At 38.3% G+C, this 15689-nt stretch overlaps 1 protein-coding gene across 1 annotated transcript in view; it reads right to left on the bottom strand.

Annotated features, from left to right (window-relative positions):
* Window positions 1-15119: 15119 nt before the first annotated feature.
* The window catches only part of LOC114364710 (uncharacterized), a 93915-nt gene continuing 93345 nt past the window's right edge, over window positions 15120-15689 (bottom strand). The window contains exon 27 of the mRNA XM_028320991.1: window positions 15120-15363. Within this exon, the coding sequence (XP_028176792.1) occupies window positions 15203-15363 (161 nt within the window). The 3' untranslated portion in view covers window positions 15120-15202. The remainder of the gene's footprint in view (window positions 15364-15689) is intronic.

Genomic DNA, 15689 nt, shown 5'->3' with positions numbered 1-15689 from the left:
CTACATGCGGAAATGCTCAGCTCTCTTCTAGAAGAAGAATAAGTGAGCTCAGAGCGAGCATAATATAGCGTATCAACATGTCAAACTGGAGGCATCCGCGAACGATGTTTCCAAAGACTGCAGCCAACGGCAAACGCAATTGAAGATGAATTTGAAACAACTTGGTTTCTGTGCAATGAATTAGTGAACGAATGTAAGCAAAGCTCACTAAGAATGAGCAGCCAAATGCAAAAATGCTCAGCTCTCCTGCAGCAGGAATAAGTGAGCTCAGAGCGAGCATATGGCCGCATCACAAGAGCACGCGCACGCCAAGTAAAAGTGACACTTTAACGACCAAATGCAAGAATGCTTAGCTCACCCATTCATAGAATGGGTAGAAATGAGCTCAAAGCGAGCATTATGGCGTCTCAGTGGCATACTGAACATAACGTGCGGCTTCTTTGAATACCACTTCTACCAGAGCAAGACGACGAAACTGAATGAGAGAAACACACCATTCTGCGTAAGGAGACATTTTTTAAATCTCATCTTCATAATTTGAACGGGACGATGGCTAAAACCAGTCATTCAAAATTCAATTTTATAAAGTTTTGCGTTTTGTACAATGTTGGAAATGATTGTCTTTCACAGTACACAAAACACTTAGCTATATTACATAGAAATAATTGCACGCCATTTTCCAGTTCTTGTCTGACGCACGAAGGGAAAAAAATTAGGCAATCTTTTCTGATATTATAAAGAAGAAAGATTTGTATGTTTATATTAAATATTAATATATTTTTCTGATTAAGGCATATTCTGTTATATCTACCCGTCCGAAGCCAGGGCGGGCCGCTAGTATGGAATAGCCACAGTTATAGCAACAACATAGAACCTAAAAAAAGAGGGCAACGAACTGTCAAAACCACTTTCAGTCAATGCTGATACGTTTCTAAAAGCATTTTCTAACTCTTGATCATTTGGAGCGCTTAATAAGCACCTAAACAAACGTGTATCAACAGCTACATGCAGAAATGCTCAGCTCTCTTCTAGAAGAAGAATAAGTGAGCTCAGAGCGAGCATATAGCGTTTCAACACTTCATCTGGAGGCATCCAAGAACCACGTTTCCAAAGACTGCAGCCAACGGCAAACGCAGTTCAGATTAATTTGAAACAACTCAGTTTCCATGCAATTAATTAGTGAACGAATGTAAGCAAAGTTCACTAAGAATGAGCAGCCAAATGCAGAAATGCTCAGCTCTCCTGCAGCAGGAATAAATGAGCTCAGAGCGAGCATTATGGTCGCATCACAAGAGCACCTCACCGCTAACACATCCAACGAAATGGAGTATTCAATTAGTAATGTACTCAATGGAGGAGTCAACTACGTAAGCCATCTTCCGGCGCACCAGCGCCGCCAAGACAGGACTCGGGGTTGTCGCCGAGCTTCAAATCGGTCGGATGAATCTTCCAGCAAATGGAAGAAATTAACCACACAAAATGTCGAACCCGAAAGCTTTAGAGCTCTGTCCAAACAATCCTGTGAAAGAATCGGACTGACGAAACATGCCCCATACCTACTTAGTCCAAAGTAGGATACTAGCGAGCAGATCCACAATATTCTATCATCTCCTGCAACTATATCTGTACCAATATTATAAAGATGAAAGATTTGTATTTTTATTGAATATTAGAATCCCAATTATAGTAGGTATTTATTATTTAAATTAAACACAGCATAATTATAGCTGTACACTATCAATTCGTGAATTTAAAGGCATCCTAGAACCATGTTTCTGAAGACTACAGTCAACGGCAAACGCAGTTCAGATGAATTTGAAACAACTCAGTTTCCATGCAATGTATTAGTAAACGAATGTAAGCAAAGGCAAGATGCTTCTTAGGACTTAATTGTGACGCTCCTGCAGCAAAATGTAATGCTCAGTTCACTTACACAGTCTTTGAACAGCACCGCTTTCAGTCAATGCTGATACGTTTATAAAAGCATTTACCAACTCTTGATCATTTGGAGCGCTTAATAAGCACATAAACAAACGTGTATCAACAGCTACATGCGGAAATGCTCAGCTCTCTTCTAGAAGAAGAATAAGTGAGCTCAGAGCGAGCATATAGCGTATCAACACTTCAAACTGGAGGCATCCCAGAACCATGTTTCCAAAGACTGCAGCCAACGGCAAACGCAGTTCAGATGAATTTGCAACAACTCAGTTTCCATGCAATTAATTAGTGAACGAATGTAAGCAAAGCTCACTAAGAATGAGCAGCCAAATGCAAAAATGCTCAGCTCTCCTGCAGCAGGAATAAATGAGCTCAGAGCGAGCATATGGCCGCATCACAAGAGCACGTCATCGCTAAGTTAGCGGCGCTAACACAAAAATTGAAATGGAGTATGTCAATTTGTAATGTACTCAAAGGTTATTAACAAACTTTTAACAAAAAGACCGATAATTCAGTTAGGGGCTAACACTATAATGGTTGCCAGTCACAGAGCGAGCTCGAAGCGAGTGTAATATGGCCGCACCACAATGTTTTATGGAGGGCACACCAGCTGACCAGCACCATGTATATAGCCCCAAAGATGAGTGACAACCCTTTCAGTTACATACAAAGGGAAATCCACACAGAATGGATAGCCACATGCAAAAATGCTCAGCTGTCTTCAACAAGCAAAGAGCTTGTGGAGCTTGTAAGAGAGCAGCTCAATCAGTTCAGAGAGGGCATGTGACCATCAGAATTGGAAGGTCAACTCGGCTCACCCAGGCAAAACCCCTGACTGTACCCATTGCCAGGACAAGTGCTCAGATTGTAAATGTAGAAAGAGGAAATATTATTCAAAAATTTTCATAATGTGGACCAGGTTTTTATGATGAGGAAGACTGTCAATCAATAAACAGCCTTACTTGAAAACTCATACAACATTTTTTTTAGGTTGAAAAATTTGGGGCTGCCTTATTTGGTGTGGGCTGAGCAAACTTACCTGCATCAGCGGCCAAATGCAAAAAATGCTCAGCTCTCCTCATCATGAGGGTAGAATGAGCTCAGAGCGAGCAAATGGCTACACCAGAAACTGAAGGCAGACAACCACACAGGGAACCCCAGAATTAAACCCACACAGTTTTTCATAATTCCATTTTATTAGGCTTTTTTAAGTTTTGAATCACGTTTTGATGTCACTTCAATAATTAAAATGAGTGATCCTTTAGTATCAAATGCAAGAATGCTTAGCTCACCCATTCACAGAATGGGTATAAGAGCTCAAAGCGAGTATTATGGCGTCGTGTTACACTGAACAGACCGTCCAAAATATACGCCAGCAACATTTCCCATAAAGATTAAGGTCATCATGACATAGATGCTTCTTAGGACTTAACTGTGACGCTCCTGCAGCAAAATGTAATTTAATGCTCAGTTTACTTGCACAGTCTTTGAACAGCACCGCTTCATGATGATGGTATTGATTAAGCAATGAAGAGCTTGACAAATATGTAAACGAACTTATCTCCGTCCTTACTCTCTCTACAAGCATGATCGAAGCACTTACTGGTGCTATATTAAATGCTTTTTATCCAAGTACTTCAGCAAACACAAGAATGCCTACTGAACCACTTCGGCGAGAAATTGTCTTTTACAGTCGACAGAACACTTAGCTATATTAAGCTACAATTAAAAGAACTTTTCGCAAGTACCTATACTAGTACTTCGATTGAGGCTTTTACTAACAAACCAGTACATCATCATCACAACATAGAAATAATTGCACGCCATTTTCCAGTTCTTGTTTGACGCACGAAGGGAAAGAATTAGGCAATATTTTCTGATTTTATAAAGGGACAATATTATTTGATCCTCTAAAAACTAATTGATCTTTTTTGTATGTGCACTTTTAAAAATAAATGATGTTTTTTATTATATTTTATCTTTATATTAATTATTGGGTCTATTTTAGTTGATCTACGGATAAATTATGAATGATCTTCATTAAAGGTAACATAATATTTATGTTTAACATACTCTTTTAATATTTGGTAAACAAAAATAATATTTGATNAAGGTCATCATGACTTAGGACTTAGCTGTGACGGTCCTGCAGCAAAATGTAGTGCTCAGTTCACTAACACGGTCTTTGAACAGCACCGCTTTTAGTCAATGCTGATACGTTTATAAAAGCATTTACCAACTCTTGATCATTTGGAGCGCTTAATAAGCACCTAAACAAACGTGTATCATCAGCTACATGCGGAAATGCTCAGCTCTCTTCTAGACGAAGAATAAAATGAGCTCAGAGCGAGCATATAGCGTATTAACACTTCAAACTGGAGGCATCCCAGAACCATGTTATCAAAGACTGCAGCCAACGGCAAACGCTGTTCAGACGAATTTGCAACAACTCAGTTTCCATGCAATTAATTAGTGAACGAATGTAAACAAAGCTCACTAAGAATGAGCAGCCAAATGCAAAAATGCTCAGCTCTCCTCCACATGAGGGTNCCAGAAACCGAAGGCGGACAACCACACAGGGAACCTCAGAATTAAATCCACTAGTAGTCTAGTACTTATTTGAATGACCTAGAAGGAATCATTAATGACACTCTTTTCCTGAGAAAAATTACAAATCACCATTACTGGTAGCGTTATTCATCTACATAATGTAAACCATTAACCAGTTACCGCTAACCAGTTTTTCAAAATTCGATTTTAGAAGGTTTTGTATAGTGTTTTGATGTTATTTCATCAATTAAATGAGTGACACGTTAACACCAAATGCAAGAATGCTTAGCTCACCCATTCTCAGAATGGATAGAAATGAGCTCAAAGCGAGCATTATGGCGTCGTGTTACACTGAACAGACCGTCCAAAATATACGCCAGCAACGTTTCCCATAAAGATTAAGGTCATCATGACTTAGGACTTAGCTGTGACGGTCCTGCAGCAAAATGTAGTGCTCAGTTCACTAACACGGTCTTTGAACAGCACCGCTTTTAGTCAATGCTGANTTATTTGAATACCACCACAAACCAATAGTATGTGCTTACTGAACAGGGATCAAACCACATACTACCAATACAAAAACAAATACCATATCAGGTTATACATCATATGCATCACCTACTTACATATAAATAAATAAGTAATATCAGCAAACATGGAAAATTAATTAACTAAGAGAAGCCTCATCTTCATAATTTGAACCAGACAAATGGCAAGAACCAGAAGTGCGATTTTATAAGGTTTTGTACAGTGTAACTTTGATGTCATTCCATCAATTAAATAAGTAACAGAGTGACACTAGCGAACAAATACAAGAATGCTTAGCTCACCCATATAAAGAATGGGTCAGAATGAGCTCAAAGCGAGCATTATGACGTCGTTTTACACTGAACAGACCGTCCAATATATACGCCAGCAACATTTCCCATAAAGATTAAGGTCATCATGACATTAGATGCTTCTTAGGACTTAACTGTGACGCTCCTGCAGCAAAATGTAATGCTCAGTTCACTTACACAGTCTTTGAACAGCACCGCTTTCAGTCAATGCTGATACGTTATAAAAGCATTTACCAACTCTTGATCATTTGGAGCGCTTAATAAGCACCTAAACAAACGTGTATCAACAGCTACATGCGGAAATGCTCAGCTCTCTTCTAGAAGAAGAATAAGTGAGCTCAGAGCGAGCATATAGCGTATCAACACTTCAAACTGGAGGCATCCCAGAACCACGTTTCCAAAGACTGCAGCCAACGGCAAACGCAGTTCAGATGAATTTGAAACAACTCAGTTTCCATGCAATGTATTAGTGAACGAATGTAAGCAAAGCTCACTAAGAATGAGCAGCCAAATGCCAAAATGCTCAGCTCTCCTGCAGCAGGAATAATGAGCTCAGAATATCCAGAAAACCCACAGAAGAAAAAAGATTTATATTATCAGAACACTCCATACATACCGAAAACATAATATTCGGAAGTACGATCCTAGCGAGCAAATGGTCGAACGAAATTAGAATCTCCATTAATTGTATCTAAATACAATTTACAGAAGTTCAACGCGTTATTTACATAATGTGGACCAGGTTTTTATTGTGAGGAAGACTGTCAATCACTAACAGATTAACATGAGAACTCACACACCTTTTAAGAAATTTCTAGAATTTGGATTTGAAAAATTTGGAGCTGCCTTTTTAGGTGTGCAAAGGCAAACTTACCTACAGAATCAGCGGCCAAATGCAAAAATGCTCAGCTCTCCTCAACATGAGGGTAAAATGAGCTCAGAGCGAGCAAATGGCTACACCAGAAACTGAAGGCAGACAACCACACAGGGAACCCCAGAATTAAACAACCCACTAGTACTTATTTGAATGAACTAGAAGGCATCATTAATGAATCACTCTTCTCCTAAGAAAAATTACAAATATAACCACAATTACTGGTAGCGTTATTTATCTACCTAATTTGATCGGGACTAATTAATGTAAACCGCTAACCAGTTTTTTATAATTCCTTTTATTAGGTTTTAACTTTTGAATTATGTTATGATGTCACTTCATTAATTAAATGAGTGATACTTTAGTATCAAATGCAAGAATGCTTAGCTCACTCATTCACAGAATGGGTATAAGAGCTCAAAGCGAGCATTAGGGCGTCGTGTTACACTGAACAGACCGTCCAAAATATACGCCAGCAACATTTCCCATAAAGATTAAGGTCATCATGACATTAGATGCTTCTTAGGACTTAACTGTGACGCTCCTGAGGGTAAAATGAGGGTAAAATGAGCTTCGAGCGAATAAATGACTACACTAGAAAGTATCCGAAAACACTGTACCAAAACGTGGTTCCCACTTTGTCTCGAGCAGGGACACAAATGAATACAATCTTAGAAGTATGCTTAGCTAACCGATATGTTATAGCGTATCGCTCAAAGTCAGCATTTATGCCCAATAACTACATTCCTAAGCCACGCAAACCAGGATCTGTAACATCCAATAAAGAACCTACCTAGGCTGTTGTTAGGGCATTTAGAAGTGCCATTGTTACTATTGCCATTTGCAATATTGCCATTGCCATTTGCAAAATTTGCATATGCCATTTGAAAACAATATGGCAGGTTTTCATATTTAATAAATTACTCATAATGTGGATCATGATCTACTTACTTAGCTAAGGCAATTTATCAAGCTCATAAGAAGCAGAGATTGAATTAAAGTCCGCAATTCTAAGCAAAAGTCAAGGGAAATCGGTTTTGTGGCCAAACGCAAGAATGCCCATCTACTTAGTCCACAATTTGGACGAAAATATGCTCAGAGCGAGCGTCTGACCATACCACGATCAATTTGACTTAATTACATTATTAATAATGTCTTTCCCAAAAGATATAAAAGAGTCCTTCTGGTCCAAATGACCTTCCCATAATGAACACTGTCCCAAATCGTCCACTTCCCAAAACCACCCAAAACGTTAACTCCCAAAATGGCCCTTTCCCAAAACGAAGATGCTCTTTATTTACATCACACCACAGAAGAATTTTGGCAAAATGAGTTTTACAACAGGTTTTTCTATGTACTCCCATGGGATTTTAATAACGTGGAAGGCAAATTATTTACCAATTTCGAACGAGTTCAAGTTCTTCTAACTTAGGTGTGGTCAAATACTTATGATGTCGTCGGTCCACCTTGTGTGGACGTCCTACGCTGCGTTTTCCGGTACGCGGCCTACCAACCGGGCAGCATGGAAAGCATTGAGGAGGCCGATGTTCAGCAGTGGACGTCCTATGGCTGAGATGATGATGATGATGATGATATGGCGCAAGTAAGTAAAGTAGGTACATATAAACACTATGCGTAAAAATTTTCAAGTCGATGCGCTAGCCCGTCACACGTAGATACTACGAGCCTGGGAGGTGGCAGAGCGTGAGAACGACTCTCCACAGCGCTCCGCAGACGGGATTGGCCCCGGTTGATCCCGTCACCTCCCAATGGGGACTGGTAGGTCGGATCTTAGATGTTTTCTGTCCTAACTAGAAGAACTATAGGTCTTATAGGTTTTTAAACACTTCTTTTTATCCATAAGCTCTTGAACTGTATCTGTCCTGATGGAAAGTGATGATCAGGCCTAAGGTACCCGGAATGAAACACACAGGTACTAGTTCTCCTACTTGGCCAAGATGGTGCTAGCTAGCCAGACCGAACATTACTTGCCAAAGCGTTTGAATAGTTGAAATACCAAAAGCTTGGTAGTTACCAAGGTATACCTACAATTTTTTTTATGTGATAGGTGGCAACGTCAGTGAAGTCACAAGTGCGCTACCAACCTTTTAACTCCTATTCTCTCCGATTGGGCCTCCGGTACCCTCACTCTTCAGCGAAACAGCGCAAGCGTTGCTTCACGCCGTTTTTCTGTGAGGCCGTGGTATCACTCCGGTCGAGCCGACCCATTCATGCCGAAGCGTGGCTCTCCCACGGAAAACAATGCTAGCGTTTTAGTATCACTAGAGAACCGCTGGACCGATTAAACTTTGTAGGATCTTAAAAGCTTTTATTTAGTTAAATTACAATCAAAATACCGGTCAGCCGTTATCTCTGAACGCCTGGTTAGATGGTAACCTCAATAAGATATTTTGATGCGGGCATATGCTGGCTGTGTTTTTTTTTGATCCAGCATAGACATGACATCAGAATGAAATACATTTCCAGGATATAAAGATGGTCCGACTCCTGTATTTATGTCTGACCTTATAAATGACACAGGTATAGACGCACTGTCAATACCGGATCGCTGGTTCCGATTTTTGCCATGTTAGAAACTATTGAACGATGGTGGTGCCCCTCTGTCAATGAGTTTGGTGGGACAGTTCAGTGTAGGTGGTGTAGGTCATCTTTAACCAGTCTTTTCTGACACTTGATAGTATTTTTGACACAAAAAGGTCATGTTTCAAACGATGTCATGTCATCATCAGGGCTTTCTCCACTGGAACACGACTCTATCATTTTTCCAGAGTCAAATGGAGGATTTGGTCTTCACTCCCCATTGGTTGTGGGGGGAGGCCTGATGTTCCTTGTCCCTTAGTCGCCTCTTACGACATCCACGGGAAGAGTGGGGGTGATTCTATTCTACTCTGCCGGAACCACGCGGCTAATGCCCGTATTCACACACATTACTATGAGCTCTCACAGTGCGCGTGGACCCACAGGGTGACACACGAACCAATCGCAGCTCTATTCCACGCTGTGCGTCCGATTTGCTGCTTCACTTAAGCAAGCATCGTTTGTGAATACGGGCTTAAGCACATACACGATGTGCATTTTTTTTACTTTTTGATTTTTTATATTTTTTTTTTTATATTTTGGAGATTTTTCTTATTCGATACGTAAACTAAGATGTTTTTAAACGAAATGTTTTATTCCAAATCAATAGATTGAGGTTATTATTAAAATAATGTTATGGTTACTTGTATACAGTTTCCTAACGAATAAGTAAGAAGAGATCATATTGCAATAAAAAGATGGCACGTTTTGAAACAAGACCCAAGCCCAACTGCTATTTTAATAAAAAATAGAAAACCGTAACGTGTATTATGAAGTCGCAGATATTTTACTCGACCTACAAATCTAAAAACACATTAATCCAATATTTCTACAAAAGCAACTGTAATAATTTTAGTAAAACTAAACTTACCTCGTCCTCCAGTTGTAGGGTAGCCGATGTCACACAAATTGGTACATTTTATAATATAACCATTAATAAATTATACCCTTGACAGGGTTAAAAGTATTAATAACTTTCTTAAATTTTTGCCTAATAAATATTTCGTCAAAAAGAAAATAATCACGGAAATTAATAAAACTGAAATGTAATTAATTAATAATACTAATACGTTGGCATGCCTGAGTTGTTGTACTTATGGACAGTTAAATGTTCCAAAAACTTATTAAAAAGAGAGAAAAAATAAATAAAACAAAAAACAAATCAAGAATAAATGATATTTATTTAAACGAAAAGATAAATCAACAAAAAATGAGTATGTATATTGTCGAATAACTGCTGCCTTAACGAAAAAGGGCACAAATGCAGTTTTTGTAAAAATCACTCTTTACATTTTTGTTTGAATTTTTTCTTCGCCTAAACGAAAAAGGGCACAACTGAAGTTGTTGAAAAATCACTCTATTGTTTTCTAAGATCATTATGAATATTAAAAAAGTACATGACTGTGTACAATATTGTGACCTCTGTGAAACACACATACAAGTTTCAAATGTTTTTATTAGCTTTCTTGATTTTACAGAATATTCGATGTACCCTCATGCGTTATGGCGGTAATATAATCCAAGATGTGTCAAAATCATATATCATGACGTTAAGAACAATGCTTAAAAACTAAAGTCATTTTTGTAATACTTAACATGTAATAATAGCAATCCAAATTAATCTCTTAAATATAAAAGTAAGAGTTAGGCCCGTATCATGAAGCCCACACAGTATTAATCTACACTAAAAAATGCCAACAAAATTGAGTACCTCCTCCTTTTTGAAGTCGGTTGAAAATAGATTCAAATCAAATTTTGAGGGTAGATTAATACGAAAACAAATAACCTATAATGATTTTTACAATGAAACATAACACTGGAGTTTTTGTAATTTAACTATAATGTGATCTTTACTTCAAAGTCACCAATATTGTATGAATGTATCGCTCGTATTCACAACATGAGGTCTCACAGTGCGCGTGGACGCACAGGGTCACACACGAATCAATCACACAGCTCAATTCAGCGCTGTGTGTTCGATTTGTTGCTTCACTTAAGCAAGCATCGTTTGTGAATACGGGTGTAAGTCTATAATGACTACAATCTCATACGCACAGTACATAAACACTGCATAGGTGGGACGCAAAAAAAATCTAAGCTCACAGTCTAACATTGAGATGTATTTGAAAAACTACTTATAAGTTTTTAAACCTATATCTATATCGATTATTTGAATATTGAAATGCTACACATCCATAACGTTATAATATGTATACTAACACAAAATAATCAGAGATACACGTACAGCCTGTGTCAAATTGTTCGTGACACCCAAAGTAGCCAATCGAGTCGCAACACGTCTTTGTTACAATAGGGATGATGACTGGGAAATGAAATCGAAATTCTATTTAGTCCGTCAGACAGATAATAAAAACATTTTGGACACATATTTTTTATTATAATCGAATAATTACAGTATTATATTGAGTTGAAATGTCACGTGACGTCACTTTTGAGTAAAAAATCTACTCAAGCGTGACGTAACGCGCCATTTCAACTCTATGTAAAGCCCGGTCCGTGAGCACGTAGAATTTTGTCCAATGACCCCAAGCTACCCATCCTTATCGCTCGCGCGTAATAATGTTGCTATCGTGCTCGCACACTAACTGCGGGTGCCAGTCGCACAGTCGCGACAGCAATATAATTACGCGCGAGCGATAAGGATGGGTAGCTTGGGGTCATTGGACAAAATTCTACGTGCTCACGGACCAGACTATAGCACTGTTATTATTTAATTATGAAAGTAAATGAAAAAAAAATGAGTAATATTTTCTAATTATCTGTCTGACGGACAAATAATTTAAATTTTGTCATCTAGCCTATTTGTTGTCAACTGTTTGCCCACTTTGGGTGTTACGAACTATTTGACGCGGACTGTACATATTAATTAAAGAAACAATGTTGTACTTAAACCTTAGGCTTCGTCAACTTATAATAGTAAAAAAACTGAACTGTACAAAGTAAAGTAATCAACAAGTAACTATAAGTAGGGACATAGCAGTATAGATCGTTTCATCCACGAAGACGCGCCCCACCATTCTTCCGCTAATGTTTGAGTGTTATCGGTACACGCTAAATGAACCATGAGTGCACACGCACGCTACAATAATGCCGCTCGGATTGCTCGAATCAAACTCCCCAAAAAATGATGGGGCGCGTCTTCGTGGATGAACCGATCTATAACTAATGTCGAAATAACCTAAATAACAAAATGAGAATGTACAATATAATTTTGGATGACCCGATAGCTATATCATGAACTAAGGCACCAAATATAAGAAATTAACAAAATATTTTGTTACTAAAATGCAATTTTAAGATTTTTAGCGCTGGCAATCAAAACGGAACGGTGTTGCTAGTAAAATAAACTTGTGTTACCATGAAAAATAAGTTATAACAAAATATTTCTGTTAATTAAATGCAATATAACGTTTTTTAGCGCTAGCAATCTAAATGGAAATGTTGCCACTAAAATAAACTAATGCTAGTGTTACCATTGAAAATAAAGAAGTTTATGTTTTTAGTTTTGAAGCGTTTGGAACGTTATGATGTAATAGAAAAAAGGCAAGTTCATAATATGCTATCTGGTGGTATGGCATTTTGACACTCATATCAACTCGGTATCGAATCGGCAACGCGTAACTTCTTGATGCTAGAAAATCGGTAACTGGCGGATATAGTACCGATAATCAAAGCTTAAAATCTAGATTCAATTTCAGCCAGTCAGATAGATTCTGCCTTTTGATTGGTCTAATTATTGAAATTCAACCAATCGAAAACCTTAATCTACGCTAAAATATGTATGTATCGAGATTTGAAGTTCGTTCTTTAAGGGTTACTACACACATAAGCGGGCCGACATTGTCGGTTAGGCCAGGGCTTCCCGTGACCCATCGCGGCGTCCCACTCGTAAGGACGTCGTGAGGGAATCGAAAATAAATTGAAAGAAATGAGAAACTCGTAAAAAGCTAATTTAATTTTTGGAGGTTTGCTTTTAAAAAGCACCATTAATAACCCTACCACTGCTTCGGGACAATAAATGGGCCAGTGCTATGTAGGGTGGTGATTCCCAAACACGAGCCCTATTTTGAGAAGCTGTGCTCAGAGCAAGCAAAGACAAGGACATATTGCGTGAATCTGTCCTTTATTTTGTCACTGGACCAGGACCACAAAAAAAATATACTTAATGCTGAATGTCCGGATATTTTTACGATTTGTAAGCACTATTTAATAGTCTAAACAAATAAAGAAAATTTGAAAAGAAAGAAAGAAAAAAATATTGCTAGCACCCATAACACGAGCATATTAGTTGCTTACTTTGGGACTAGATGGCGCTGTGTGAAATTGTCTAAAGATATTTATTTATTTATTAAGGAATTTATTAGCCTATCTATGCCGATCGATGCCGGCCCGCTCATGTGTGTTATAACCCTAAGTGCTCTTTCACATTAGGGCCCTCGCCCACGGCAACTTTTTCATCGCTACTAAAGCGCGTTACACGCATTTGCAACACACTACAGAAGTGATGCCAACACAGCAGCGCGACTGCATCGCTACAAAAAGTCGCCGTGGGCGAGGGCCCTTAGCGTAGGCGCACACCGTTGATTTTTAGTTGGCCGATAGTTGTGCCCGATTTTAATTTGTATGAAGAATCGGCCAAATCGAATCTGCGTAGTGTGCGCACTCCCATACATGCCCATACTGATCAACTGCCCGACTAAACTATCGGCCGACGAAAAATCAACGGTGTGCGCCTACACTTAGACGTTTTGAGACGGACGTTTGTAGTGCGTTTGCGAGGCCGCACACTCTGTTGGTAACTGTTTTTTTTCCAACGCAGTTGTAATGTAATTTTCAGTGTGCGGACAAACGTCGCTCTCAAAACGTCTCATCTGAAAGAGCTCTTACCTACAAAAAATTGGCGATTCAATACCGAGTTGTTGCATCAATTATGCCCGTTTTCACCATCAATCCCTAATTTTTAAGTGGTCCCTATGGTAACACATAACCAGAGATTTGTTTTCATAGGGGTCACTTAAAAATCAGGTACTATCCATTCGCGATAAGTTTGCCGCTGGCGATATGACGTCACTCGAAGGGTAGCGTCTATAACTTTAACAAAGTACATTTGAAATATTGTTTATTATTATTGATAAGAATTGTGTATTTGGTTAAAATAACACACATTAACCCATTATAGACTGAGTTTTCTTAAAGTGTCAGATTTTTGTTTTTTTGAAATATGTTCATAATTATGGTCTACATAATGCTATACAAGCATTAAAAAATTGATCCGACCTGTAATCTAGAAAAAAAATGCTGGTACCATATGGTACCGCTAGCCTCTTACCGTGTCAGTCGGTTAAAACATAACTTTATCATGGACTTTATAAAAATAGGGTAAATTATATATTTTATTGTTATTATTATGTGTATTAATATACAAGCAAATAACAGAAGTGATATTAAATGTAAAAAAAAACTGTATATTGGGTAAGGAATATTCATTTTTATCTTTGAATATTCAAAAATTTGGAATGGAGCTTGGCATTGCACGCTGCACTTAGCTCCACGTAACATTTCCTATACTATAATATTGTTCGAGAGTTGCAATTATCTCGAGTTCGTTCTATAAATATCTGCTTCGTCTTGGGACCTTCATCGTTCTCCAAAACTGTCAATGTTTCGTGTAAGTTACATGTAAAATAAATAAAAACCCATGGTTTTGTAAAGTATAGGAAACTATTTTACTTTATCTACCTGTATACCTTATATACCATTGAATATATCACATATTTCCCAATAAATACAGTAAAAACTAAAAATCATAAAATAATTAAAAAGACACGGTAAGCGGCTAGCGGTACCGTACGGTACCAGTAATTTTGACATACAATATTTCCCATTATTATTACCTATCGACGTAATTTTACACCATTTCACAATAAGAGCACTTATGGAGAATACAAGATTGTAACAAAATCAGTATTTTACTATCACACAAAAAAAATACGATCACTTACTTGAATGGCGCGTCAATTTTTAACAGAAAATTTTGATGCGCTCACTTCAATCATCAATTACACACAATTGAAAAGAATAACTGTCAATTTTTAATCCTAGAAGCATAGACCATATCTATTGGCTACGACTTGCATCAATCAGAGTACTGCATCTTTTCACGTGTTAATGTATAGAGCCAAATTAAAGCACACAAAAAAATGGTACCATATGGGATCGCTAGTCTATAATGGGTTAATTGCGTTTAATCACTAACTAATTGCATTTAATCGCGGTTGGAGAAGGGGACGCGCATTCCACGGACCGGCAAACTTAGCGCGAAAACGGGAAAACGGGAACTTTTGGTGAAAACGGGATTAATTACAGAGTTATTAAGCAATAATTAGACCCCCATGGCGCTTAACAGTCCCGGCGCTTCTACGGTGTACAGACCAGGTTCTTTCATCTCACACTTGGTGACAATCAGCTCGCCTCGACCTTCTTTCATCTTCATATGCTTCATAGCCCGATCTATTTGTTCCGAAGTTGGTTTCTCGGGAAAATCTGAAAAAAAAAAGAGGCCGAGTTGAAGAAAGATCAGGTGCGATTGTGGTCAAATACCTGCCTGGTTATGTATAAAAAAAAAGATTTTGAAAATTAAATCATCATCTTTTCAGTCATAGGACGTCCACGGCTGAACAAAGAATGAGCTATCTCCACAGGTCACTGAGCTACTTCAACAGGTCGCTGAGCTACCTCATCAGGTCGCTGAGCTACCTCATCAGGTCCCTCAGCTACCATACAGATTACAGGTCACTGAGCTACCATATAGGTTACTGAGCTACCATAATGGTCACTGAGCTACTTCTAGATCACTAAGCTTCCATACA

This window comes from Ostrinia furnacalis, unplaced genomic scaffold (assembly GCF_004193835.3).
Source record: "Ostrinia furnacalis isolate ACB-3 unplaced genomic scaffold, ASM419383v2 OfSCF0434, whole genome shotgun sequence".
Lineage (NCBI taxonomy): Eukaryota > Metazoa > Arthropoda > Insecta > Lepidoptera > Crambidae > Ostrinia > Ostrinia furnacalis.
Note: the sequence above shows the minus strand (reverse complement) of the source record. Positions and strands in the feature narration are given on the sequence as shown.